At 43.3% G+C, this 25,733-nt stretch overlaps 1 protein-coding gene across 2 annotated transcripts in view; it reads right to left on the bottom strand.

Moving 5' to 3' along the window:
* The window catches only part of baiap2b (BAR/IMD domain containing adaptor protein 2b), a 144,267-nt gene extending 123,708 nt beyond the window's left edge, over window positions 1-20,559 (bottom strand). Inside the window, exon 1 of one of the 2 annotated variants that reach the window (XM_045723386.2) lies at window positions 20,182-20,559. In XM_045723386.2, the coding sequence (XP_045579342.1) occupies window positions 20,182-20,256 (75 nt within the window). In that variant the 5' untranslated portion in view covers window positions 20,257-20,559. The remainder of the gene's footprint in view (window positions 1-20,181) is intronic. The other variant, XM_082977483.1, reaches the window with a different exon arrangement.
* Window positions 20,560-25,733: the final 5,174 nt, after the last annotated feature.

Here is a 25,733-nt window from a genome sequence, read left to right as displayed (position 1 = left end):
TTCTTCCATTTAAGAATTTTGGAAGCCACTGTGTCCTTGGGAACCTTCAATATTCCTTCGACCTCATGTCTTGGTTTTTATTCTGACATGCACTGTGAACTGTGGGACCTTATATAGCCAGGTGTGTGCCTTTCCAAATCATGTCTAATCAATTGAATTTCCCACAGGTGGACTCAAATCAAGTTGTAGAAACATCTCAACGATGATCAATGGAAACAGGATGCACATGAGCTCAATTTCGAGTCTCATAGCAAAGGGTCTGAATACTTACGTAAATAAGGCATCTGTTTTTGTTTTTTTTATACATTTGCAAACATTTCTAAAACCCTGTTTTCACTTTGACATTATGGGGTATTGTGTGTAGATTGATGCGGAAAAAACAACAATTTAAATCCATTTTAGAATGTGGAAAAAGTCAAGGGGTCTGAATACTTTCTGAATGCACTGTTACAGTACAAAAGTCAACATTTAAAGGACTATTGCAGTCAAAAACATGATTTGCCTGTGTTTTATATATATTTCCACACTAAGGTTGGATCAATACTGTGACATTGAGAAAATTATGATAATGCCCTTTTAGTGTAAGAGCTGTTTGAAAAGACAATGTAAATCCCCTTTTCTCAATGTCCTCTTTTTGTCTCATACATAATATTATTACTATGTTCTATATGTCTCCCCCAACACTGTCCTTACATACAGTATACAGTACACCAGAGAAATATGTCAGCTATACCACAAACACATTACTCACACATACAAACGCAATTTACTAGTACCGCATGTCATTTTAAATCATACTGTACCGCATGGATAAGTGCACACACACACACACACACACACACACACACACACACACACACACACACACACACACACACACACACACACACACACACACACACACACACACACACACACACACACACACGACCTTGACACAATGACAGCTCTGAATTATTTGAATGAGCACTGATGTTGAACGTCATTGCCAAAAGCAATATAGAAACCGCATTAGAAATACACCCATGCAGCACAGAAATCCAGCTATTCTTCCATTCCTACAGTCACTACCTATTACTATGGTCCCATGGTGTTATCCCCCGTCCCTCCAGCTCCTCTAAAAGATGGCCATTACATGCCTCTGCCCCGCCTCTGTGTGTCAATGATTGGGCTAAAACTGTCATGCCTGAGTGTCCTGAAGGGAGGGCATTTCAGCACTGCCAATGTGTGTGTGTGTGTGTGTGTGTGTGTGTGTGTGTGTGTGTGTGTGTGTGTGTGTGTGTGTGTGTGTGTGTGTGTGTGTGTGTGCAGCCCATTTCCCTTTCAGATGAGCTGTTATCTGTGCTCAGGCAAGCCAGCAGAGAGAGAGAGAGAGAGAGGCATCACCCCCTCTAACACACACATGGTGAAACCCACTCCAGTCAGAGAGAGGAGAGAAACGGAGAAGGGAGGGGACGGGAGGAGAAGAGGCACTTACGCAGCCATATTTCGAAATGTCGGAATTCCCCCCACAAAAGGGCACCTCGTTTCGATTCCACACGTTTGGCTCGTACCACTGGAAACCTGAAGCGACGGGAGGGGGAGAGGAGGGAGTCTCCTCTGGCGTGTGTGGTGATAATCATCCCTTCCGATTGCTACGCACCGCAATTGGATGTGGAATCCTCCCCTCTTCCTCACATCCATCACCTCCTTCCATCTATTCACGCTCACACACTTGAAGGTGGTACCCACCACTCCTCACATCCATCAATCTATTCATTCACCCACACACAGGTTGTTGTTGAGTGATGGATTGCTGGATCAAAATCAGCCTACGGTCAATGTTTCATTAGGAAGCTGACTAATTCATCATGTGCATTTAACATAGTCAGGGAGAGAGAGAGACAGGGAGAGATTATTTTATTTCACCTTTATTTAAATAGGCAAGTCAGTTAAGAACAAATTCTTATTTTCAATGATGGCCTAGGAACAGTGGGTTAACTGCCTTGTTCGGGGGCAGAACAACAGATGTTTACCTTGTCACCTCGGGAATTCGATCTAGCAACCTTTCAGTTAGTAGTCCAACGCTCTAAGCACTAGGCTACCTGCCGCCCCAGATAGAGTGAGATAGAGATGGGGAGAGAGAGAGATGGGGAGAGAGAGAGAGAGAGAGAGAGATAGATGGGGAGAGAGAGAGTGGAGGTACCCTAACAGAGTGCAAGAAGAAGTTACATTACAAGGATCAGATAACTGTTCCATCACATAGAAACAACCCCCTCCTCTCCCCCTCTCTCAATCTCCCTCTCTCCCCTTCCCTCTCAGATCTGAGATTAAATGTCACCCTAAAAGCTACCTGCAGGAGGGAGGCATTTCTCCAGGCAATAATATACACACACACAATGTTCTTTCTTCCCCAGTCATGTTTCTCTCTCCCTCTAATTAGAATCAGAACCCACACTGTAATTTCAAATAAGATGGAGGGATAGAAAATCTCTCTCTGCCCCCCCCCCCCCCCCCCCCCGTGTTCTCTGACTCGCTCCTCTATCCCCCACTCCCTCCCCCACTCCCTCCCCCTCTTCTGAGAGCTGTCCCAGTAACTTTCCTCTCATCCCCTGCCAACCCCCTTCCCCAGAAAACACCCACCCGCCTCTCCTCTCCAGTCCCACTTAACTCTGGTTAGATAATAACTGACAAAACAACAGCTAACAGTACTGCAAAACCATATTCACAGCAGATGCATAGAGTGCTGCCTCAAGTTGCTACATCTCCCCTCTTTCACTACCTCTCCCCTCTTTCCCTACCTCTCCCCTCTTTCCCTACCTCTCCCCTCTTTCCTTACCTCTCCCCTCTTTCACTACCTCTCCCCTCTTTCACTACCTCTCCCCTCTTTCCCTACCTCTCCCCTCTTTTACTACCTCTCCCCTCTTTCACTACCTCTCCCCTCTTTCCCTACCTCTCCCCTCTTTCCCTACCTCTCCCCTCTTTCCCTACCTCTCCCCTCTTTCACTACCTCTCCCCTCTTTCCCTACCTCTCCCCTCTTTTACTACCTCTCCCCTCTTTCACTACCTCTCCCCTCTTTCCCTACCTCTCCCCTCTTTCCCTACCTCTCCCCTCTTTTACTACCTCTCCCCTCTTTTACTACCTCTCCCCTCTTTCCCTACCACTCCCCTCTTTCACTACCAATCACCTCTTTCCCTACCTCTCCCCTCTTTCCCTACCTCTCCCCTCTTTTACTACCTCTCCCCTCTTTTACTACCTCTCCCCTCTTTCACTACCTCTCCCCTCTTTTACTACCTCTCCCCTCTTTTACTACCTCTCCCCTCTTTCCCTACCACTCCCCTCTTTCACTACCAATCACCTCTTTCCCTACCACTCCCCTCTTTCACTACCAATCACCTCTTTCCCTGATCTTTCAATCTTCTGACAGCTATACAACAGTACATGTGCACGCACACACACAGTGAGTATGATGATGATGATGACAAGTATCACCAAACATGGCTGCCAAAGAATCTCTGTAGCTAGCTCCTACCGTAGTTGAGACAAAGAAAAAAGAAGTGAAGTGCTGTGACTAATCTAAGATAAATCCCTGGTTTGTAACAATAACACTGCATGGAGATAATCCTCTAGTCTTAATAGAACTGGAACACTCTGTTAAGTACTGTAGCATTAACATGGGATCAGAGAGCAGAGAATTCACCCAGAATGACCTTGGATTAATTAATATGGCCGCCGTGCCGCCTCTGCTGCTGAGTCACTGTCTCCATCCCAAATGGCAGCCTATTCCCTATATAGTACACTACTTTTGAACAGAGCCCTATTGGCCCTGGTCAAAAGGGCACTATGTAGAGAATAGGGTGCCATTTGGGACAGAGACACAGGCGAATGTAATTGTTGCTGCTGTGGTAGGAAATATGATGTCATCCTAGCGAGCGGACACTGATAGAACTTTGTGTTACTTTGAGCGGGCAGAACATTAATTTGGCTATGAGGAGGATGCCAAGAGCGAGAGAGCAGGCGTTCTCTCCTCCTTTCATCCCTCTATCTGCTGCATCCCTCTATCCCCTCCCTAACAGCTGTACTGTATCTCACCTGCAGAGGACTGATACTCGGTCAACAGCTGTTGCAGTCTATGTCTGGGTTGAGACACACACGGGCACACCCACACACCCACACACCATCCATCATTTAGAGGACAGGTCTTTACTGACATTGTCTCTGCAGTGTACCATATAAGTGATAACTCACACCTGCCTAAAATGTCTAGACACCACAATAGATCTCCACACCTTTGAACACCATGGAACAACAACAAAGGTTTTTACAGTGAATACTCCAAAAGATATGGAGGCTACCGCCTTATTGAAAACACATGTCCACCACCAAAATTATTGTTTTTTGAGAAAGATACTTTCAGACATCAGTGGGGGGTAGTGAGTAATGTCAACAGGAAATAGGTATTTAAACCACTCTGTACATTTGAAGTGTGAACATCTCAGTAAGCCGTACATTAGTCCCTACCCCCAACTGATTTCTGACAGGAGCTTTCTCAGAAAACAAATCCCTCTGCCAATGGACCAGTGTTATTGTTATCAACAACTATTTTAAAGGCGTAGTTGTAGTGTCCAGTGAAGCCTGTGTAAAGTCTGCCTGTGCTTACCATGAGCAATATTTACAGTGGTATGTTCAACAAAGAGTGAGAAGAGCTCTCCAAAGATAAAGAGGGGTGAGGGTGATAAAGGGGGGTGAAGGTGATAAAGAGGGATGTGAGGGTGATAAAGGGGGGTGAAGGTGATAAAGAGGGATGTGAGGGTGATAAAGGGGGGTGAGGGTGATAAAGAGGGATGTGAGGGTGATAAAGGGGGGGGGAGGTGATAAAGAGGGATGTGAGGGTGATAAAGAGGGATGTGAGGGTGATAAAGGGGGGTGAAGGTGATAAAGAGGGACGTGAGGGTGATAAAGGGGGGTGAGGGTGATAAAGAGGGATGTGAGGGTGATAAAGGGGGGTGAAGGTGATAAAGAGGGATGTGAGGGTGATAAAGAGGGATGTGAGGGTGATAAAGAGGGATGTGAGGGTGATAAAGGGGGGTGAGGGTGATAAAGGGTGATAATGAGGGTTGAGGGTGATTAAGAGGGGTGAGTGTTACATCTCAGCCACACACACACTGCCTTGAGCTGTGCGCTTAGGAGACGATTTATAAGAGAGACACTTTATAACATTGGTGTGGCTCTTTAATGGGCCCCATCTGTCAATAAGAGGTTTGAGAACAATGCCGCATTTGATTTAGACAGACGCTTTCATCAACTGAGTGCCCTTCAGATACATAGGCTACACACACACACACACATACACTAGAAACTAATGCATGATACTAAGATACCACCTGTTTGGTTCTTAAACTTAAGATAAAAATCTCTTCAATAAATGAAGATAAAGTGTCAAGTCAGATAATGTATTATTGAAATCAATCTTTCAGTCTCTACGATCAACAGATCTTGTTTGATTTATTGCTGTGATCATCATAACACTATTGACTAGCAGACTTTTCAACATTGATAATGCCTCTGATTATAACAGTATAGATTAGAAAACTTTTAACATTGTCAATGCCTTTGATTAATTAGCATATTTAACCTTTACTGACAGCTCAGTAGAGATGAGATGGAAGGGAGAACATGCAGGCTCCACCATTCATGCACCAGTCCATGTAATGCTATCACTGCCCACCTAAAACCAGACCCACCTTGATACCTAACATTCCTCCCCTAACACTACTCGCATGGTGGGCTGTGCAAAAAATACATACAGGCCTGAACCAGACACAAACACACACACACACACACACAGACACACACACACACACACACACACACACACACACACACACACACACACACACACACACACACACACACACACACACACACACACACACACACACACACACACACATTATGATATTTGTCAAACGGCCGCCAAGCATCGATCGTCATGTCAACAGAATAAGACCCTCGATATTTATAGGAAAGAAGCATCATGCTCATCACCTTGCACTTTCACCACCCTGTGAAGTTTATAACTTATTTCATCTGTAGTCAAATAAAGAGCATGATTTCCTGAGTCGTAGTGGGACGACCAAATAACATATCATCGCTTGACTCCAAGTTTACTTCCCTATGATGGTTATTATATCAATATATGCGCATAAAGGAATTTCCACCACCATATCTCACAGTTAATTTTACAGACACAAAAAGATCCCACCATGTCGAACAAACAAATTGTCTGTCGCATTTATAAAATTGTACTGGCATTTCATGTTTCAATCAGCCGGTCGTGATTTTTTTTCATGCGTCGGGTAATTAATCCTCATAAAAGTGAGAAAACATTTTACAATAGAAAGTTCTATCTGCATAAACCCATTTGAACATGGCGCGATGGGGTTCTATCTACAAATCTAAACAAATACAGATGGACCAATCAGAATATGTCTTTGCCATCTCCCTATAAGTAAGGTCTAGCCTAGCCAGCAATAATGGCGGGCAAGCAAAAAAACAACACTGTCAGAAATCTTAAAGTACATTATATTGTCAAACAGTTATTCAGTGATGATGGTAATTTGTCTTATGATCATAATACATTTCTTAATGTGTACAGAACAAAAATATAAACGCAAAGATTTTACTGAGTTACAGTTCATATATGGAAAATCAGTCAATTCAAATTAATGAATTAGGCCCTAATCTATGGATTTCACATGACTGGGAATACAGATATGCATCTGTTGGTCACAAATAACTTTTTTTTTAAAGCAGGGGTGTGGATCAGAAAACCAGTCAGTGTCTGGTGTGACCACCATTTGCCTCATGCAGTGCGACACATCTCCTTCACATAGTGTTGATCAGGCTGTTGATTGTGGCCTGTGGAATGTTGTCCCTCTCCTCTTCAATGACCGTGCAAAGTTTCTGGATATTGGCGGGAACTGGAACACGCTGTCGTACACATTGATCCAGAGCATCCCAAACATGCTCATTGAGTGACATCTCTGATGACTATGCAAGCCATGGAAGAACTGGGACATTTTCAGATTCTAGGAATTGTGTACAGATCCTTGCGACATGGGCCCGTGCACCATCAATAAAATGTAATTGTGTTTGTTGTACGTAGCTTATGCCTGCCCATACCATAACCCAACCTGGGGCACTCTGTTCACAACATTGACATCAGCAAACCTGTCATCCACATGACGTCCATACACATGGTTTGTGATTGTGAGGCAGGTTGGACGTACTGCCAAATACTCTAAAACATTGTTGGAGGCACTTTATGGTAGAGAAATTAGCATTAGATGCTCTGGCAACAGTTCTGGTGGACATTCCTGCAGTAAGCATGCCAATTGCACGCTCCCTCAAAACTTGAGACATCTGTGGAATTGTGTTGTGTGACAAAACTTCCCATTTTAGAGTGACCTTTTATTGTCCCCAGAACAAGGTGCACCTGTGTAATGATCATGCTATTTAATCAGCTTCTTGATATGCCACACCTGTCAGGTGGATTAATTATCTGAGTTAATGAGTGTACTGGACATGCCGAGAGATGAGTTTCAGATGGTCTGCGGTGTAGCATCTTGTGTCTATAAAATTAGCTGCTCGTTATGCGTAGATATTCCTTTCTACTGCAGTTTTTTTAAAGATATAACGTTAGCCATGGAGAACTGCAAATATGTTGCTACTGCTCTCAATAACATTGCTGCCCTGAATTTATCAGGTGCTATCGACAAAGGTCAGTGGGAAAAAGTTGTGATGGACTACTTTCTGGAGGAACATGGTGCCATGCTGACGCTCTCTGAGTCTGAAAATGAATCAGACGATGAGGAAATCCCTGATTTAGGTAAAAACATTTTCATTGAAGTCTTCGAAATGACGATGATGGGGAAGAAACGGCGATCAACAGTGTTGTTGTCATGGAAGAAGTTGACCGAATTTTTTGGTCAGTGGAACACAACGGGCCAAACAAGCTGTGCAAACTAAACGGAAAGGACACAGGACATCTCATTTAATGAAAGGGGTTGCAGTCTGCCGAGAAGCTTTTGTCAGAAGGTTGTTTTCATTGCAAGTTAAGGCTTGCTGTTAGTTAGCCAGCTGGAGTTTGATCGCTGGCTTGCTAGCTAACGTTAACATTGAACCTAACTTACTTGGTTAACTTTAGCAATGACAATCGGTTTGTATTGCTAGTAACGTTACTCTAGTGATTGGGATTATAGTTCATTTTTTAGCTAGCTAACATTAACGTTACATGTCTAAACAAATGACCCCAATTTAAAACTTTCTGTTAGCTAGCTGAGGTTAGATAGCTGGCTTGCTAGCTAACATTCATTTACGTTTACAAAGTGTGTGTAACGTTAGTGATGTTTTCTCAGAATGCCATTTCGCATTGCTAGTTATAGCCTAATGTTAGCTAGCTAACATTGAACCTATTTGGTTAACTTTAGGTAGCTATGACAATCGGTTGGTATTGCTAGTTAAAGCTTGCTGTTCGCTAGCCAGCTGACGTTAGATGGCTGGCTAGCTAGCTAACATTACGTGTATGGGTGTACTGGGTGTAGTGATGTGAAATGGCATTCTGAGAGACCATCTATTGTATAAAAATATTTGTATCTGGAATTTGTCTTCAGCATCAGTAGAACATGCCTGACTCTCCTCCACCAGTCATACAAGGAGAACCGTCTAATGCCTCCCATCAAAAAGAGAGCTGCAAGCAAAGGCAGCAATGCAGTCATCAGTTACATGCACCATTTCTTCACCAACTGGGGAAACACGTGTGGACCTGAATTGTGATAACTGCAGTGGCCAAAACAAGAACAAGTTTGTGCTCTGGTATTGTGCCTGGCGGACCCTGCACAAGCTCCACCACAGTCTGAACCTTCATTTCCTGATCACAGGTCACACCAAGTTTGCCCTCGACTGGTGCTCAGGCCTCATCAAGCAGCGCTTTAGACAGACCAGAATGAACACTTTGTCTGAGATTGGTGGTGTTGTGAAAGACAGCACTGTGACAGGGTCAACATCCCACAGCTGGTGCTGGTGGAAAGCTATGGCTGGCAACAACACCTGACTCCGTACTTCAGGCAGCTGCCACAGATCAAGCAGTACCAGTACTTCAGGTGAATATCATTTTCATTGCATTGTATGGGGTTATTCTTATTATCTAAACTTGGGAGGTGAATTGATGTTGTGCAAGGTTGTAATGTCTTCAGATTGTTTGTTGTTGTTGTTATTTCCTGTTTTACAGCTTCGATGCTCTGGAGCCTGGTGTTGTTGTCGCCAAGGATCGTTCGGACTGTCGGGACCAGGTTTCAGCTGCTTTGCAATGCTGGCTTCCCTGTGGCTCAGTTGGTAGAGCATGGTGTTTGCAACGCCAGCATGGTGTGTGCAACGCCAGGGGTGTGGGTTCGATTCCCACGGGGGGCCAGTACATAAAAGAAATGTATGCACTCACTACTGTAAGTTGCTCTGGATAAGAGCGTCAGCTAAATGACTATAATGTAAAATGTAATGCTGACATACTTCCTCTCATAGATGGTCAGCCTGTACAAGCACCACCTGGACTAGACAAACTTATCTTTTTGAGAAGATCAGGGAGTTTTGCTATGGACATCATATGCCCTGCACCAAAGTCAAGGGCAGGACAGAAACAGGCTCTCCCTGATTATAGATTCCCTTGTTCATGTGTGGTTCAGACGGATCAGCCATCAGTACTATCTGCACTGCCTCTATTTTTTGTATATATTTTTTTCACCTTTATTTAACTAGGTAGGCCAGTTGAGAACAAGTTCTCATTTACAAGTGCGACCTGGCCAAGATAAAGCAAAGCAGTGCGACACAAACAACAACACAGAGTTACACATGGAATAAAGAAACTTACAGTCAATAACACAATAGAAAAAAGTCTATATACAGTGTGTGCAAATGGCGTGAGGAGGTAAGGCAATAAATAGCCATAGTAGCGAAGCAATTACAATTTAGCAAATTAACAATGGAGAGATAGATGTGCAGATGATGATGTGCAAGTAGAAAAACTGGTGTGCAAAAGAGCAAAAAGTAAATAAAAACAATAAGGGGATGAGGTAGGTAGATTGGATGGGCTATTTACAGATGGGCTGTGTACAGCTGCAGTGATCGGTTAGCTGCTCAGATAGCTGATGTTTAAAGTTAGTGAGGGAGATATAAGTCTCCAACTTCAGCGATTTTTGCAATTCGTTCCAGTCATTGGCAGCAGAGAACTGGAAGGAAAGGCAGCAAATGAGGTGTTGGATTTGGGGATGACCAGTGAGATATACCTGCTGGAGAGCGTGCTACGGGTGGGTGTTGTTATCGTGACCAGTGAGCTGAGATAAGGTGGAGCTTTACCTAGCAAAGACCTATAGATAACCTGGAGCCAGAGGGTCTGGCGACGAATATGTCCGCCACAGGATGTTTTTGTGCTGGTCGAGTGCAGTCAGGTCTCGAGTGAACCAAGGGCTATATCTGTTCTTAGTTCTACATTTTTTGAAAGGGGCATGCTTATTTAAGATGGTGAGGAAATTACTTTTAAAGAACGACCAGGCATCCTCTACTGACGGGATGAGGTCAAGATCCTTCAGGATACCCGAGCCAGGTCGATTAGAAAGGCCTGCTCGCAGAAGTATTTTTAGGGAGCGTTGACAGTGATGAGGGGTGGCCGTTTGATCGCGGATCCATAGCGGATGCAGACAATGAGGCAGTGATCGCTGAGATCCTGATTGAAGACAGCAGTGGTGTATTTAGAGGGCAGGTTGGTCAGGATAATATCTATAAGGGTGCCCATGTTTACGGATTTAGGGTTGTACCTGGTGGGTTCCTTGATAATTTGTGTGAGAATGAGGGCATATTAAGCATATTCCAGTTTAGGTCACCTAACAGAACGAAACCAGAAGATAGATGAGGGGCAATCAATTCACATATGGTGTCCAGGGCACAGCTGGGAGCTGAGGGGGGTCTATAACAAGTGGCAACAGTGAGAGACTTATTTCTGGAGAGATTCATAAAAACAATTAGAAGCTCGTACTGTTTGTGCACAGACCTGGAAAGTATGACAGAACTTTGCAAGCTGTCTATACAGTAGAGTGCAACTCCTCCCCATTTGGCAGTTCTATCTTGATGGAAAATGTTGTAGTTGGGGATGGAAATCTCAGAAATTTTGGTGGCCTTCCAAAGCCAGGATTCAGACACGCAAGGACATCAGGGTTGGCGGAGTGTGCTAAAGCAGTGAGTAAAACAAACTTAGGGAGGAGGCTTCTGATGTTAACATGCATGAAACCAAGGCTTTCATGGTTACAGAAGTCAACAAAAGAGAGCACATGGGGACACGCAGGGCCTGGGTTAACCTCCACATCACCCGAGGAACAGAGGAGGAGTAGGATGAGGGTACGGCTAAGGGCTATCAAAACTGGTCGTCTAGTGCGTTGGGGACAGAGAATAAAAGGAGCAGATTTCTGTGCGTGGTAGGATAGATTCAGGGCATAATGTACAGACAGGGGTATGGTAGGGTGCGGGTACAGTGTAGGTAACTGTAGGCATTGAGTGCCTATATGACAGATTGCATCTCTGGACGCACTAGTTATGCTGGGTGAAGTCACCGCATGTGTGGGAGGTGGGACAAAAGAGGTATCTGAGGCATGTTGAGTGGGACTAGGGGCGCTGCAGTAAACTATTCAAATGACTCTCTCCTAACATACATTGTTTATGAAAATGTATAACACTCCAAAATATACCGTAACCCTAAAGATCTTTATTTATTCAATGCATTTAAGTTTCCATACGTTTCTGCTACTATTTTTTTGTTTTGATCCTGCTGCTCCACCACTTTACCCCTGATTGTATGCATATAACTACCTTGTCTATCACTGACATTGTTATTGATGTTGTTCTTGTACATACTTTATAATATTTTACTTATATTCAAACTATCAATTTCTGATATTGCTACTCTGCAAGTAACCATTTGGCTGTACCATTTACACCTTCTGTAGAGATCCATCCACTTAGCAAGACTTAGCAAGATATTGATATATAAAATGAATATTGTTATGTGTGGTCGTAACATGATTTTGTGACATACCACAACAATATCATGTGACCATATCAAGTGTCCACCACATAAATATATGGCACATGAATCTGTTTATGTACTGTACATGTGCACCTCACTCAGGTTTCAACTCAGGTTGCATGGCCTTAACTTATGTATGGAAAACTATGTGATAAGTGTGTGTGTAACAGTACATACAGTTGAAGTCGGAAGTTTACATACACCTTTGCCAAATACATTTAAACGTTTTTCACAATTCCTGACATTTAATCCGAGTAACAATTCCGTCTTAGGTCAGTTAGGATCACCACTTTATTTTAAGAATGTTAAAAGTCAGAATAATAGTAGAGAGAATGATTTATTTCAGCTTTTATTTCTTTCATCACATTCCCAGTGGGTCAGAAGTTTACATACACTCAATTAGTATTTGGTAGCGTTGCCTTTAAATTGTTTATCTTGGGTCAAACGTTTTGGGTAGCCTTCCACAAGCTTCCCACAATAAGTTGGGTGAATTTTGGCCCATTCCTCCTGACAGAACTGGTGTAACGGAGTCAGGTTTGTAGGCCTCCTTGCTCACACACGCTTTTTCAGTTCTGCCCACAAATTTTCTATGGGCTTGAGGTCAGGGCTTTGTGATGGCCACTCCAATACCTTGACTTTGTTGTCCTTAAGCCATTTTGCCACAACTTTGGAAGTATGCTTGGGGTCATTGTCTATTTAGTAGACTCATTTGCGACCAAGCTTTATCTTCCTGACTGATGTCTTGAGATGTTGCTTCAATATATCCACATAATTTTCCTCCCTCATGATGCCATCTATTTTGTGAAGTGCACCAGTCCCTCCTGCAGCAAAGCAACCCCACAACATGATGCTGCCACCCCTGTGCTTCACGGTTGGGATGGTGTTCCTCGGCTTGCAAGCTTCCCCCTTTTTCCTCCAAACATAACAATGGTCATTATGGCCAAACAGTTCTATTTTTGTTTCGTCAGACCAGAAGACATTTCTCCAAAAAGTACAATCTTTGTCCCCATGTGCAGTTGCAAACTGTAGTCTGGCTTTTTTATGGCGGTTTAGGAGAAGTGGCTTCTTCTTGCTGAGCAGCCTTTCAGGTTATGTCGATATAGGACTTGTTTTACTGTGGCTATAGATACTTTTGTACCTGTTTCCTCCAGCATCTTCACAAGGTCCTTTGCTGTTCTGGGATTCATTTGCACTTTTTGCACCAAAGTACGTTCATCTCTAGGAGACAGAATGCGTCTCCTTCCTGAGCGGTATGACGGCTACGTGGTCCCATGGTGTTTATACTTGCGTACTATTGTTTGTACAGATGAACGTGGTACCTTCAGGCGTTTGGAAATTGCTCCCAAGGATGAACCAGACTTGTGGAGGTCTACAAAATCTTCTGATCCACTGGGAATGTGATGAAAGAAATACAAGCTAAAATAAATCATTCTCTCTGCTACTATTCTGACATTTAACATTCTTAAAATAAAGTGGTGATCCTAACTGACCTAAGACAGGGAAGTTTTACTCGGATTAAATGTCAGGAATTGTGAAAAACTGAGTTTAAATGTATTTGGCTAAGGTGTATGTAAACTTCCGACTTCAACTGTATATGTACAGTACATGTAGCCTTATGATTATTTTCCATAGTCAGACATAATGAGCTTTGCTTTGATTATATTCAGTGACGTGTTTCACAATAATAACTCACTGAGATGGAGCGGTCAAATATCACTATTGAAACTATATCATTTATTTCAACACGAGGCAAAAAAGTGTTTCACAGATCTGCGGCAAATGCTAAAATGTAATTTAATAGAGAAATACTCACTTGGACTATCAATTGAGCAAGCAAGCCAGGATGATTAAGCTCTGACACACCTACACAATGTTGAAGTGTGTGTGTGTGTGTGTGTGTGTGTGTGTGTGTGTGTGTGTGTGTGTGTGTGTGTGTGTGTGTGTGTGCGCAGAGGTTGTAATAGGTGTAAACAGCAGATTGTCTGGAGGTGGGGGTGTCCTCCTTTCAGGGCCAAGCCAAGTATGTAGGCAGAGGCATACACACACACATATAGTCGTGAGACACTGCCCCCACGTATGCACACACACATCTGCGTGTGAGTCGCACAGCCCAATGTTGCAGACAGCGTCTTGTCTTCTTGGAGTCTGAGCGAGCTTGTAGATTACTCAGCAAGCAGCTGCCAGGCCATAGCAAGGTCTTCAGAGAGACTGCACTGCCACACTGCACCCCGTCACAGACAGGCTGCCAATATACCCCCTTCTCAGGGGATGACACACAATTTACTGCTATGGCTAAGCATTTTCCCCCCTCAGCTCCCAAACAGAGTGATGTTCACACCTTGTCTTGATGAAATAAATCCCTTTGTTAATACTACACCATCTGCTAGCATCAGTGGCGGTCGGTGCCATTTAAGATGAGGGCGGATGATCATTTTCTTTATGAGCATGGTATTATTTCTATTACAGTATATTGGATGACTGTCATTCATATTCCAAGCACCCAGTTCAATGTAACATTGATAGGTTTAGACTATTACATGATACTCAAATGGTCCCTATACTCATCATGAGGTTGCTACAACGTAGCCTCTGAATTGCATTTTTTAGTAATCAAGGTGACAGTGACACATTCCACACTGCCTTGCACACTCTTGCCTGCATCTAGCTGCTCTAGGGTGTAATCATTAGTCCAACAGTTGCAAACAACAGTTTCTATGGGACATATTCAGGTATGTTTAATCCCGTTTCGTTCTGTTTGCTTCCATTTGAGAAATGTTTTTCAACTGAATTGCTGGAATGAATACACCCCTGATCATGCGCAAACACAGTTCATTTTCATAGCAGCCACATACACAGCATGATCACTTAGCTAGCTCTCGCTCTCTTGCTTCTCCTTCATTTTGGAAGAAATGAATTTGTTCATAACTGTTCAACTATTGTCTTTCTCTTTGAGTCAACTACACACCACATTTTATGCACTGCAGTGCTAGCTAGCTGTAGCTTATCAAATCAAACTTTATTTGCCACACGCGCCGAATACAAGTGTAGACTTAACAGTGAAATGCTTACTTACAAGCAAGCCCTTAAACAACAGTGCAGTTCAATAAAAATAAAATATTTACCAAGTAAGCTAAAATAAAAAGTCATAATAAAAAGTAACACAATAAATAAAAAGTAACACAATATGTGTTTTCAGTACTAGATTCATTCTCTGATCCTTTGATTGGGTGGACAACATGTCAGTTCATGTTGCAAGAGAGCTCTGATAGGTTGGAGGACATCCACCGGAAGTTGTCTTAATTTCTGTGTAAGTCTATGGAAGGGGGTGAGAATTATGGACCTCCTAGGTTTTGAATTGAAGTCAATGTACCCAGAGGGTGACGGAAACTAGATGTCCTCCGGCTACACCATGGTGCTACTGAGTGCTGTTGAGGCTACTGTAGACCGTCATTGCAAAATAATGTGTTTTAATACATTATTTGGTGACATTAATATATTTAGTATAGTTTTATCTAAATAGGGTAACTTTAATGTTTCTCAAATATTATGAAATTCACTGAGGATGGTCCCCCCCTTCCTCCTCTGAGGAGGTTCCACTGCAAGCATCCAGCTCTTCTTCTTCTCCTCCTCCCTGTGACAAGACCAGCCATCGCCTTGTGCACTTAAAGGCTTGAAAAGTGCACTGAGGATAAAACCTGAGCAAGATAAAACAATTGGGAGTATCAGGTGCTAAAATAACAGCTGACCTTTCAGACATGGACTATCTAGAACAGTGGTATTCAACGCTTACCATAAGGTCAGCGCCTGCTGGTTTTATACCTGATAATGAATTGCACACACCTGGTGTGCCAGGTCTAAATCAGTCCCATATTAGAAGGGAACAATGAAAACAAGTAGAGGAACAAGCTTTGAGTTCCAGTGGAACTTGCTTTGATGTCCAGAGTTGAGTTTGAGAGATCTAGAACATTCTCAGCATACCTGTTATGATGTGGATTGAGCAATTAGTTAATTAGATACACCTGTAATGTGATCTGCCATGCAAAACTGATACAATTGAAATGCAATTGACCAATTAATTAACTGCATGAGGTGATACTGATTGAAAGCGCTTGCTCTTTAATAAATAATTGCTTAAACATTTAGCATCTCCTTCACACACACCCTCAGTAACAGACCTGGTTGTATGGTATGTAATAGAAGCTGTCACTCATCTGGTCAGGTGTTTAATGAACAAATCAAGACCTCTAAGTGTTTCTTTAGAGAGGCCCTTAGAGAGATTAACCCCTGCTGAAACACACATCATTCTACCAGCCTAAGAGCTGTATGCATGCATGCACACACACACACACACACACACACACACACACACACACGCACACACACTTACAGCCCCCGCCAGGTAGCATCCGTCTCCCAAAAATAGGACCCCAGCCGTGGGTCAAATTACCAGGACAGCTACTAATCTCCTATCCTCTGCGTTTCTCCACCACTCCATCTCTCCCTCTCCTGCTGGGCTCCTTAATGATGCAACCTGCTGATCAGGAAAATATCCCCCCACTGACTGACTGACTGTCCCTCTCATTCCACATCACAGGATGTTGTTAGACTTCAGTGCAGCTTTTGACATTATTGATCATAGTCTGCTGCTCAAAAAAATGGTGTGTTATAGCTTTACACCCCCTGCTATAATGTAGATAAAGAGTTACTTGTCTAACAGAACACAGAGGGTTCTTTAATGGAAGCCTATCAAATATAATCCAGTTAGAATCAGGAATTCCCCAGGGTAGCTGTTTAGGCTCCTTGCTTTTTTACTAACGACCGGCCACTGACTTTGAGTAAAGCCAGAGTTTCTATGTATGCGGATGACTCAACACTATACACGTCAGCTACTACAGTGACTGAAATGACTGCAACCCTCAACAAAGAGCTGCAGTTAGTTTCAGAGTGGGTTGCAAGGAATAAGTTAGCCCTAAATATTTCTAAAACTAAAAGCATTGTATTTGGAACAAAACACTCCCTAAACCCTAAACCTCAACTAAATTTTGTATAAATAATGTGGAAACTGAGCAAGTTGAGATGACTAAACTGCTTGGAGTAACACTGGATTGCAAACTGTCATGGTCAAAACATATTGATGCAGTAGTAGCTAAGATGGGGAGAAATCTGTCTATAATAAAGCAATGCTCTGCCTTGTTAACAACACTATCAACAAGGCAGGTCCTACAGGCCCTAGTTTTGTCACACCTTGACCACTGTTCAGTCGTGTGGTCAGGTGCCACAAAAAAGGACTTAGGAGACTGTGAAGCAACACAAACATTGGCACAGACACATGCATACACACTGCATACACACTGCCTTAATTTTGCTGGACCCCACGAAGAGTATCCATAACAAATACAAATACAGGATCGCCTCATGGCCTTGCCATCTTCTCCATCATCAAGGCTATCTCTCTCATTAGACTACTCCATCATCAAGGCTCTCTCTCATTAGACTACTCCATCATCAAGGCTATCTCTCTCATTAGACTACTCCATCATCAAAGCTCTCTCTCTCTCATTAAACTACCACCTCTCCTCGTATTCCTCTCCATGGCCCCACCCTGGCCATTCATGAACAACCCCAACACATCTCTCACTGGTCTCAGCATCAGGCTGCTTCTCCACCACCACTGATCATTAAAGTCTACCTACAGGGGTTTGTGGAGGGTCGGGTCTAGGTGTTAGAAATGAAGCTCAAAAGAAGAGTACGTATATGAGTGTACAGCTCAGTGCGGTCTGTGTTGCATGGTAGCGGCTGGCCATGACAGATCAACTAGAGTACTTACATCCTAGCAGTGCTTGACTTGAATTAAAATAGGTGCCGATACTAATTTGGAGTGCCGCTACTGTTTATATTTAGGTGCAGTAACTCTGCAATACTTTTGAGCTAATATTCTAGAAGAGGTGCAGGACCTCAAACAGTAGAAAATATGAGGTGCCGGTAATCAGTTCAGGTGAGCTCCTGCCCAAGTCAAGCACTGCTAATAAGCCACCTTGCTAAGATAACAGAGGGAGAGAACATGAGTAACATGACACTACTATTCTGGATTGTATTATATTTGCTCACATGTTTATTTAGCCAAGTTCTTCTCCTCTGAGACAAAGAACAACACCCTCACATGGTAATTACAGAAAGAGTGCCACCCATCCCTCCTCACTGATCGCTGCAACACACACTCATCCCTCCTCAACACAGGAGACTCCTATAACTCCCCTAACAGATGTCTCCCAACAGCTAGGCTTTATTGGGTGAACCACACCAGAGCTGTTCGTTTTTTATTTTAATATACACTTCACCTGATTTTTAAATACTACCTAGCCTAGAAACATTTTAGTCATTTAGCAGACGCTCTGATACAGAAACAATTATGGTTAAGTGCCTTGCTCAAGTGCACATTTTTATTTAACTAGGCAAGTCAGTTAATAAGAAAAAAATCGTATTTACGATGATGGTCTACAGGGGAAGAGTAGGTTAACTGCCTTGTTCAGGGGCAGAAAGACAGATTTTTACCTTGTCAGGTCAGGGATTCGATCCAGCAACCTTTCAGTTACTGGCCCAATGCTCTAACCACTAGGCTACCTGCCGCACATCGACAGATATTTCACCTTGTCAGCTCGTGGATTAGAAACAGAAACCTTTTGGCTCTTAACCACTAGGCTACCTACCTAGACCATAGGCTGCAACATACGAATAGAATATGAATAGCTGTTGTTATGAAGATGACTAAATGGTTGAAACTCAGATGAGGTAACAGACGACAGTCAGGTGTACTTCCTTCTTTAACATTATTTAGTTTCAGCAAGTTTCAGCCATTAACCTCTTCCGCGGGCTGGCAGAACTGCTGGTCCGCAATATGTCATACCATGCAATTTGAGCTGTCCCTATCTGCCCAGCCTAGTTTCATAGACTAGACGTAACATAGTAAATGTAAATCTGGCACACTGAAATTAGTATGATATGTTAAGTTTTGTATGGTTACATAAGACAGATGGTTACTTAAGGCAAAAACAAAGTAGGGTGGTTGGTTGTACGTATAACGTAAACATCTACTAACCCAAAGGTTGAGAGTTTGAAACTCATCACGGACAACTTTAGCATTTTTGCTAATTAGCAACTACTTACTACTTTTAGCTGCTTTGCAACTACTTAGTATGTTAGCTAACCCTTCCCCTAACCTTAACCCTTTTAGCAAACGCTTCCCCAACAACCTAACCCTTTAACCTAACTCCTAAACTTAATCCTAACCTTAACCCTAACCCCATAGCCTAGCTAACTTTAGCCAGCCAGCTAGCTTATGTTAGGCACCTAGCCACCTAGCTGGTATTAGTAACATTTCATAAGTTTTGCTCATTTAGTAATGTATTGTACATTTTGCCAATTCGTAACATATTTTCGTTGCAAATTCGTACCATACACAAATTGTAATTCAATACATATCACAAGAAATGAGTGCACAAATTAATACAAAACGAACCATATTATAGTAAATGGAGTGTGTCAATTTACGTACAAAATAATACGAAATGCTCTGAGACCAGGTTGGTCTGCCTCGAGGCAAACTGTCACTTTGTTACACATCCTTAAGTAAAATGACTTGTTCAAATTAAACTTGGACTGGGGTACTTGTTTTTTGTCCCTATGGCTGTTGGCGTCACTGCGAGCAATGTGTCACTCACTGCTGAGAAAAATAGCATCATTTTGGACCAGTGATAAGACCCTCTATGGACGGAGATTGTGAGATTGGATATTTCCCCGGTACACCATAGAAGCCAAAGACGTTATCATTATTAATGGTTTCGACTATTGTAATATATATATATATATATATACATACACACATATACATATATATATATATATACACATATACACACTCTCTATATTCGAATATAACAAATCAAACTTGATTTATGTGCCTAAAACAAAGTTCAAAACGTATCCAACAGCAACCTACTTTAGGAAAACAATAATCGAGGGAGGAATTATTGAAGCGGGAATGAATGGACAGCTGCATGTGTGTTCTTCTTACCTTATAGACATTCTCCGTTATACGGTGCACCTCGTCAGTCCGAGACATCGTGGGATCTTCTTCAGCCAAAACCATAGACCAGATTTCTTTAGTGACGGTAGCTTTCCGAAGAAATACTACTGAAGAAAAGCACAGAGTAGGTGGAAGGAGTCGTAGTAACAAACAACCACAGAGGGAGGCGGACGCGGGTAATATGAGACTCTGGAATCAGGGGTTTTATACGAATCTCGTCTACTGCACCCACACTAGCCCACGCAGTCTGGAGGCTATACCACGCGTGGAGCGCAGAGGGAAACATGTCATAGGGATAGCGCTGCTTGCCATTTTAAAGGGCTCTGCCTCCTCTCTCTCTCCCTCTCTCGAACACTGCCCACACCACTGCCTCCGCTTTGCCTCTTCTGCATAAAGATAATTCATAACACCTGCATGCCTGAATGACTACAGTACACACTACAAGCACATACACACATCTCTATACACAACACATCTCTATACACAACACACATCTCTATACACAACAATAATGATTTCAACAGATTGTGCTCTTGCGGGCAAGGTAAATTAACAAATTCTGCACACATTTTATGCATAACATATACCGTATAATGGCGTAGAATCAAGTGTATTTATCGAACATTGTACAAAACACTACAACTGAATAGCTCTGTTTATTTATTTTTATTTAACTTTTACAGTTGTTTCTATAGCTATGCATGTATGAATAGGCTTAGTGAGTGGGATGTATAGTGGGTGTGTGTGTAGGACGGAGTCAATTTTCTCGTATTGGCTACAGTATGTAATGCAGGCAGGGGAATACTCCACACCTTATTCAGAAAGTCACGATCTGCACTACAAGAGCCTGTTGTAAAATGTCTCTAAATGTCAAGGCCTATTCTACAAGTGGGCCTTGGATAGAATAGCAAACCAATTTTCAGTCACCTTTCATTGAGTAGGCTAGCGATGGGGCAATTTACATTCTGGTGGAGGTGAAAAATAGTTTTTCTATTGTACTATTTTATTTTGTAATAGAGGGAAAACAATGCTGCTGCTGTCTGTCTCCAATATTCCAGAAACATATTATCATTATAAACATGCAGATGGGGAAAAAGTACAGTACCTCATACACTGTTGAGATATACAGGGCACTCAACCCCTGGGTTTAGGTACCTCTTTTGACAGCCCTCCAACACATAACCCAACAGTAAAAATCCTAAATTAAGTTTTGTTGAAAAGCATTTCTAAATTTGGCCATTGCTTGTGTGATAAACAATTAATGCTGAACAAAAATATAAACGCAACATGTAAAGAGTTGGTCCCATGTTTCATGAGATGAAATAAAATACCACAGAAATGTTCCATATGCACAAAAAGTTTCTTTCTCTCAAATTGTGTGCACAAATTTGTTTTTACATCCATGTTAGTGAGCATTTCTCCTTTGCCAAGATAATCCTGACAGGTGTGGAATATCAATAATCTGATTAAACAGCATGATCATTACACAGGTCCACCTTGTTCTTGGGACAATAAAATGCATCTCTAAAATGTGCAGTTTTGTCACACAACACCTCTAATATCTCAAGTTGAGAGAGCGTGCAATTTATTTATTTAACTAGGCAAGTCAATTAAGAACAAATTCTTATTTACAATGACGGCCTACCAAAAGGCAAAATGCCTAGGACAAAACACACATCCTGACAAGAGAGACAACACTACATAAAGAGAGACCTAAGACAACAACATAGCATGGCAGCAACACATGACAACACAGCATGGTAGCAACACAACATGACAACATGGCAGCAGCACAAAACAGGGTACAAACATTATTGGGCACAGACAACAGCACAAAGGGCAAGAAGGTAGCGACAACAATACATCCCACAAAGCAGCCACAACTATCAGTAAGTGTCCATGATTGTGTCTTTGAATGAAGAGATTGAGATAAAACTGTCCAATTTGAGTGTTTGTTGGAGCTCGTTCCAGTCTCTTGCTGCAGCGAACTGAAAAGAGGAGAGACCCAGGGATGTGTGTGCTTTGGGGACCTTTAACAGAATGTGACTGGCAGAACGGGTGTTGTATGTGGAGGATGAGGGCTGCAGTAGATATCATTCCTGACTGCAGGAATGTCCACCAGAGCTGTTGCCAGACAATTGAATGTTATTTTCTCTACCATAAGCCACCTCAAACATCATTTTAGAGAATTTGGCAGTACGTCCAAACGGCCTCACAACCGCAGACCACGTGTAACCAAGCCAGCCCAGGACCTCCACATCCGGCTTCTTCACCTGCAGGATCGTCTACGATCAGCCACCCGGACAGCTGATGAAACTGTGGGTTTACACAACCAAATAATTTCTACACAAACTGTCAGAAACCATCTCAGAGAAGCTCATTTGTGTGCTTGTTCTCCTCACCAGGATCTTGACCTGACTGCAGTTCAGCGTTGTAACAGACTTCAGTGGGCAAATGCTCATCTTCGATGTCCACTGGCACACTGGAGAAGTGTGCTCTTCACGGATGAATCCCGGTTTCAATTGTACCGGGCAGATCACAGACAGTATGTATGTCATCGTGTTAACGAGCGGTTTGCTAATGTCAACATTGTGATCAGAGTGCCCCATGGTGGAGGTGGAGTTATGGTATGGGCAAGCATAAGCTAAGGACAATGAAAACAATATAATTTTATCAATGACAATTTGAACGCACAGAAATACCATAACTTGATCCTGAGGCCCATTGTTGTGCCATTCATCTGCCGCCATTACCTCATGTTTCAGCATGATAATGCACGGCCCCACGTTGTAAGGATTTGTACACAATTCCTGGAAGCTGAAAATGTCCCAGTTCTTCCATGGCCTGCAAACTCCCCAGACATGCCACCTATTGAGAATGTTTGGGATGCTCTGGATCGACAGCGTGTTCCAGTTCCCGCCAATATCCAGCAACTTCGCACAGCCATTGAAGTGGGACAATATTCCACAGGCCACAATCAACAGCCTGATCAACTCTATGTGAAGGAGATGGGTCGCGCAGCAAGGGGCAAATGTTGGTCACACGGACTGGTTATCTTTTTTTTAAGGTATCTGTATCTCTGTCATGTGAAATTCATAGATTGGTGTCTAGTAAATGTATTTCAGTTGACATTTCTTTATATGAACTGTAACTCACAAAATTCTTTGAAAGTCTTGCATGTTTAGGTTCTATTTTTGTTCAGTGTAGTTGGCCCACAAGTGGTTTCCAAAATTAAATAAGATCACGTTATTTGTCACATGCTTCTTAAACAACAAGTGTAGACTAACAATGCAGAGTTAAAGATAACATTAAATTAAAAAAATGAAAGTGACATGAGGAATAAATTCAGTGAATAACAACATGGCTATACACAGGGAGTAGGAAATAACATGGCTCTATACAAGGAGTACCAGTACCGAGTCGATGTGCATGGTACAAGGTAATTGAGGTAGCTATGAACAGTGCATACGTAGGGATAAAGTTACTAAGCAACAGGATGATAATAGACAGTAGCAGCAGCGTATGTGGTGAGTGTGAAAGTGTGTGTGTGTGTATGGGGTCAGTATGCATGTTATGTGTGTGTGTGTGTGTGTCAGTGTACTGTAAGAATGTGTGAGTACAGTCCAGTGTGTGAGAGCATAGTGTCAGTGCAAGAGAGCTAGTATAAAAAAAAGGGGCAATGCAGGTAGTCCGGGTAGCCATTTAGTGATCTGTTTAGCAGTCTTATGCCTTGGGGCTAGAAGCTGTTCAGGGTCCTGTTGGTTCTAGACTTGGTGCACTGGTCCCGCTTGCCATGTTGCAGCAGAGAGAACAGTCTATGGCTTGGGAAACTGGAGTCTTAATTTTTGGGAGGCCTTCTCTGACACTACCTCGTATAAAGGTCCTGGATGGCAAGGAGCTCTACCTCAGTGATGTACTGGACCGTACTCACCGTCTGTAGCGGATTGTGGTTGGGTGCCTTGCGGTTGCCATACCAAGCGGTGATGCAGCTAGTGAAGATGCTCCCAATTGTGCAGCTATAGCACTTTCTAAGGATCTGAGGGCCCATGTCAAATCTTTTCAGCCTCCTGAGGGGGGGGGGGGGGGGGAAGAGGCCTTGTCGTGCCCTCTTTACAACGGTGTGGGTGTGTGGACCATGTTCATTCCTTAGTGATGTGGACATCGAGGAACTTGAAGCTCCCAACCCGCTCCACTACAGCCCCATCGATGTGGATGGGGGAGTGCTCGCCCCTCCGTTTCCTGTAGTCCACAATCAGCTCCGTCTTGCTGACGTTGAGGGAGAGGTTGTTGTCCTGGCACCACACTGGCAGGCCTCTAACCTACTCCCTATACGCTGTCTCATCGTGGCCGGTGATCAGTCCTACCACAGTTGTCGGCAGCAAACTTGATGATGGTGTTGGATTTGAGGCCAAACAGTCGTGGATGAACAGAGTACGGGGGGGGGGGGGGGGGGACCAAGCACACACCCCTGAAGGGCCCCTGTGTTGATGGCCAGTGTGGCGGATCTAGTTGCAGAGGAAGATGTTCAGTCCCAGGGTCCTGAGCTTGTATTTAGTTAGGCAAGTTAGTTAAGAAGAAATTCTTATATACAATGACAGCCTACCCCGGCCAAACCCTCCCCTAACCTGGACGACCCTGGGCCAAATGTATGCGCCCTTTGGGACTCCCGATCACGGCCAGGTTGTGATACAACCCGGGTCTATAGTGGCGCCTCTAGCACTGTGATGCAGTGCCTTAGAGTGCTGCGCCACTCAGGATGCCCTGAAATGGGACTATGGTGTTGAATGCTGAGCTATAGTAAACAAACAGCATTCTTACCAGTGGAGGCTGCTTAGGGGAGGAGGGCTCATGATAATGGGTGGAACAGCGCAAATGGAATGGCATCAAACCAGGTTTGATGTATTTGATACCGTTCCAGCCATTACCATGAGCCCGTCCTCCCAATTAAGGTGCCACCAACCTTCTGTGATTCTTACATAGGTATTCCTTTTGTCCAGGTGGACAGAATTAAACAGCTCAACAATGAGACAGCTTCCTATTCAATTGAGACAGCAGGTGAGAATAAATAGAGGACTGCATCAATCAACATTGCTCCCTAATGACATGCAGCATAGCAGGAACTGTAGGTAACTACAACCAATTGAACACAGGGTGGGTGTGTGGGGGTGGGGGCATTCTGCCTGATGGATTGGCAGCAAGGGGACAGACACACACACTCCCTGCCTCCCATATCCCCCAGATCATCATTACGGCACCTTCCTCTGCAGACCTGGCTTTTTCAGGAGAACTTGAAAACAGCCTCCTCTCCCCCTCCACACCCCACTCACTCCATTTTCCCTGCCTGTAATCATCTTGCAGGTTCAAATCTCCCTTTTGTGAATCGTAGAGCACAGCTATTCGCTGTTATTCAGGTTCCCTTACTGCCTTTGCCCACCCACTCCCTGTCTCCCACACGGTCATTGGCTTGACGGGAACAATCAGCGACATAATGAAGTACTTTTCCCATAAAAATATACTTTCACAGATTTCACCCAAAATTT

Source organism: Salmo salar, chromosome 01 (assembly GCF_965601325.2).
Source record: "Salmo salar chromosome 01, fSalSal1, whole genome shotgun sequence".
Taxonomy (NCBI): domain Eukaryota; kingdom Metazoa; phylum Chordata; class Actinopteri; order Salmoniformes; family Salmonidae; genus Salmo; species Salmo salar.
This window is presented reverse-complemented; position numbering and strand designations above follow the sequence as displayed.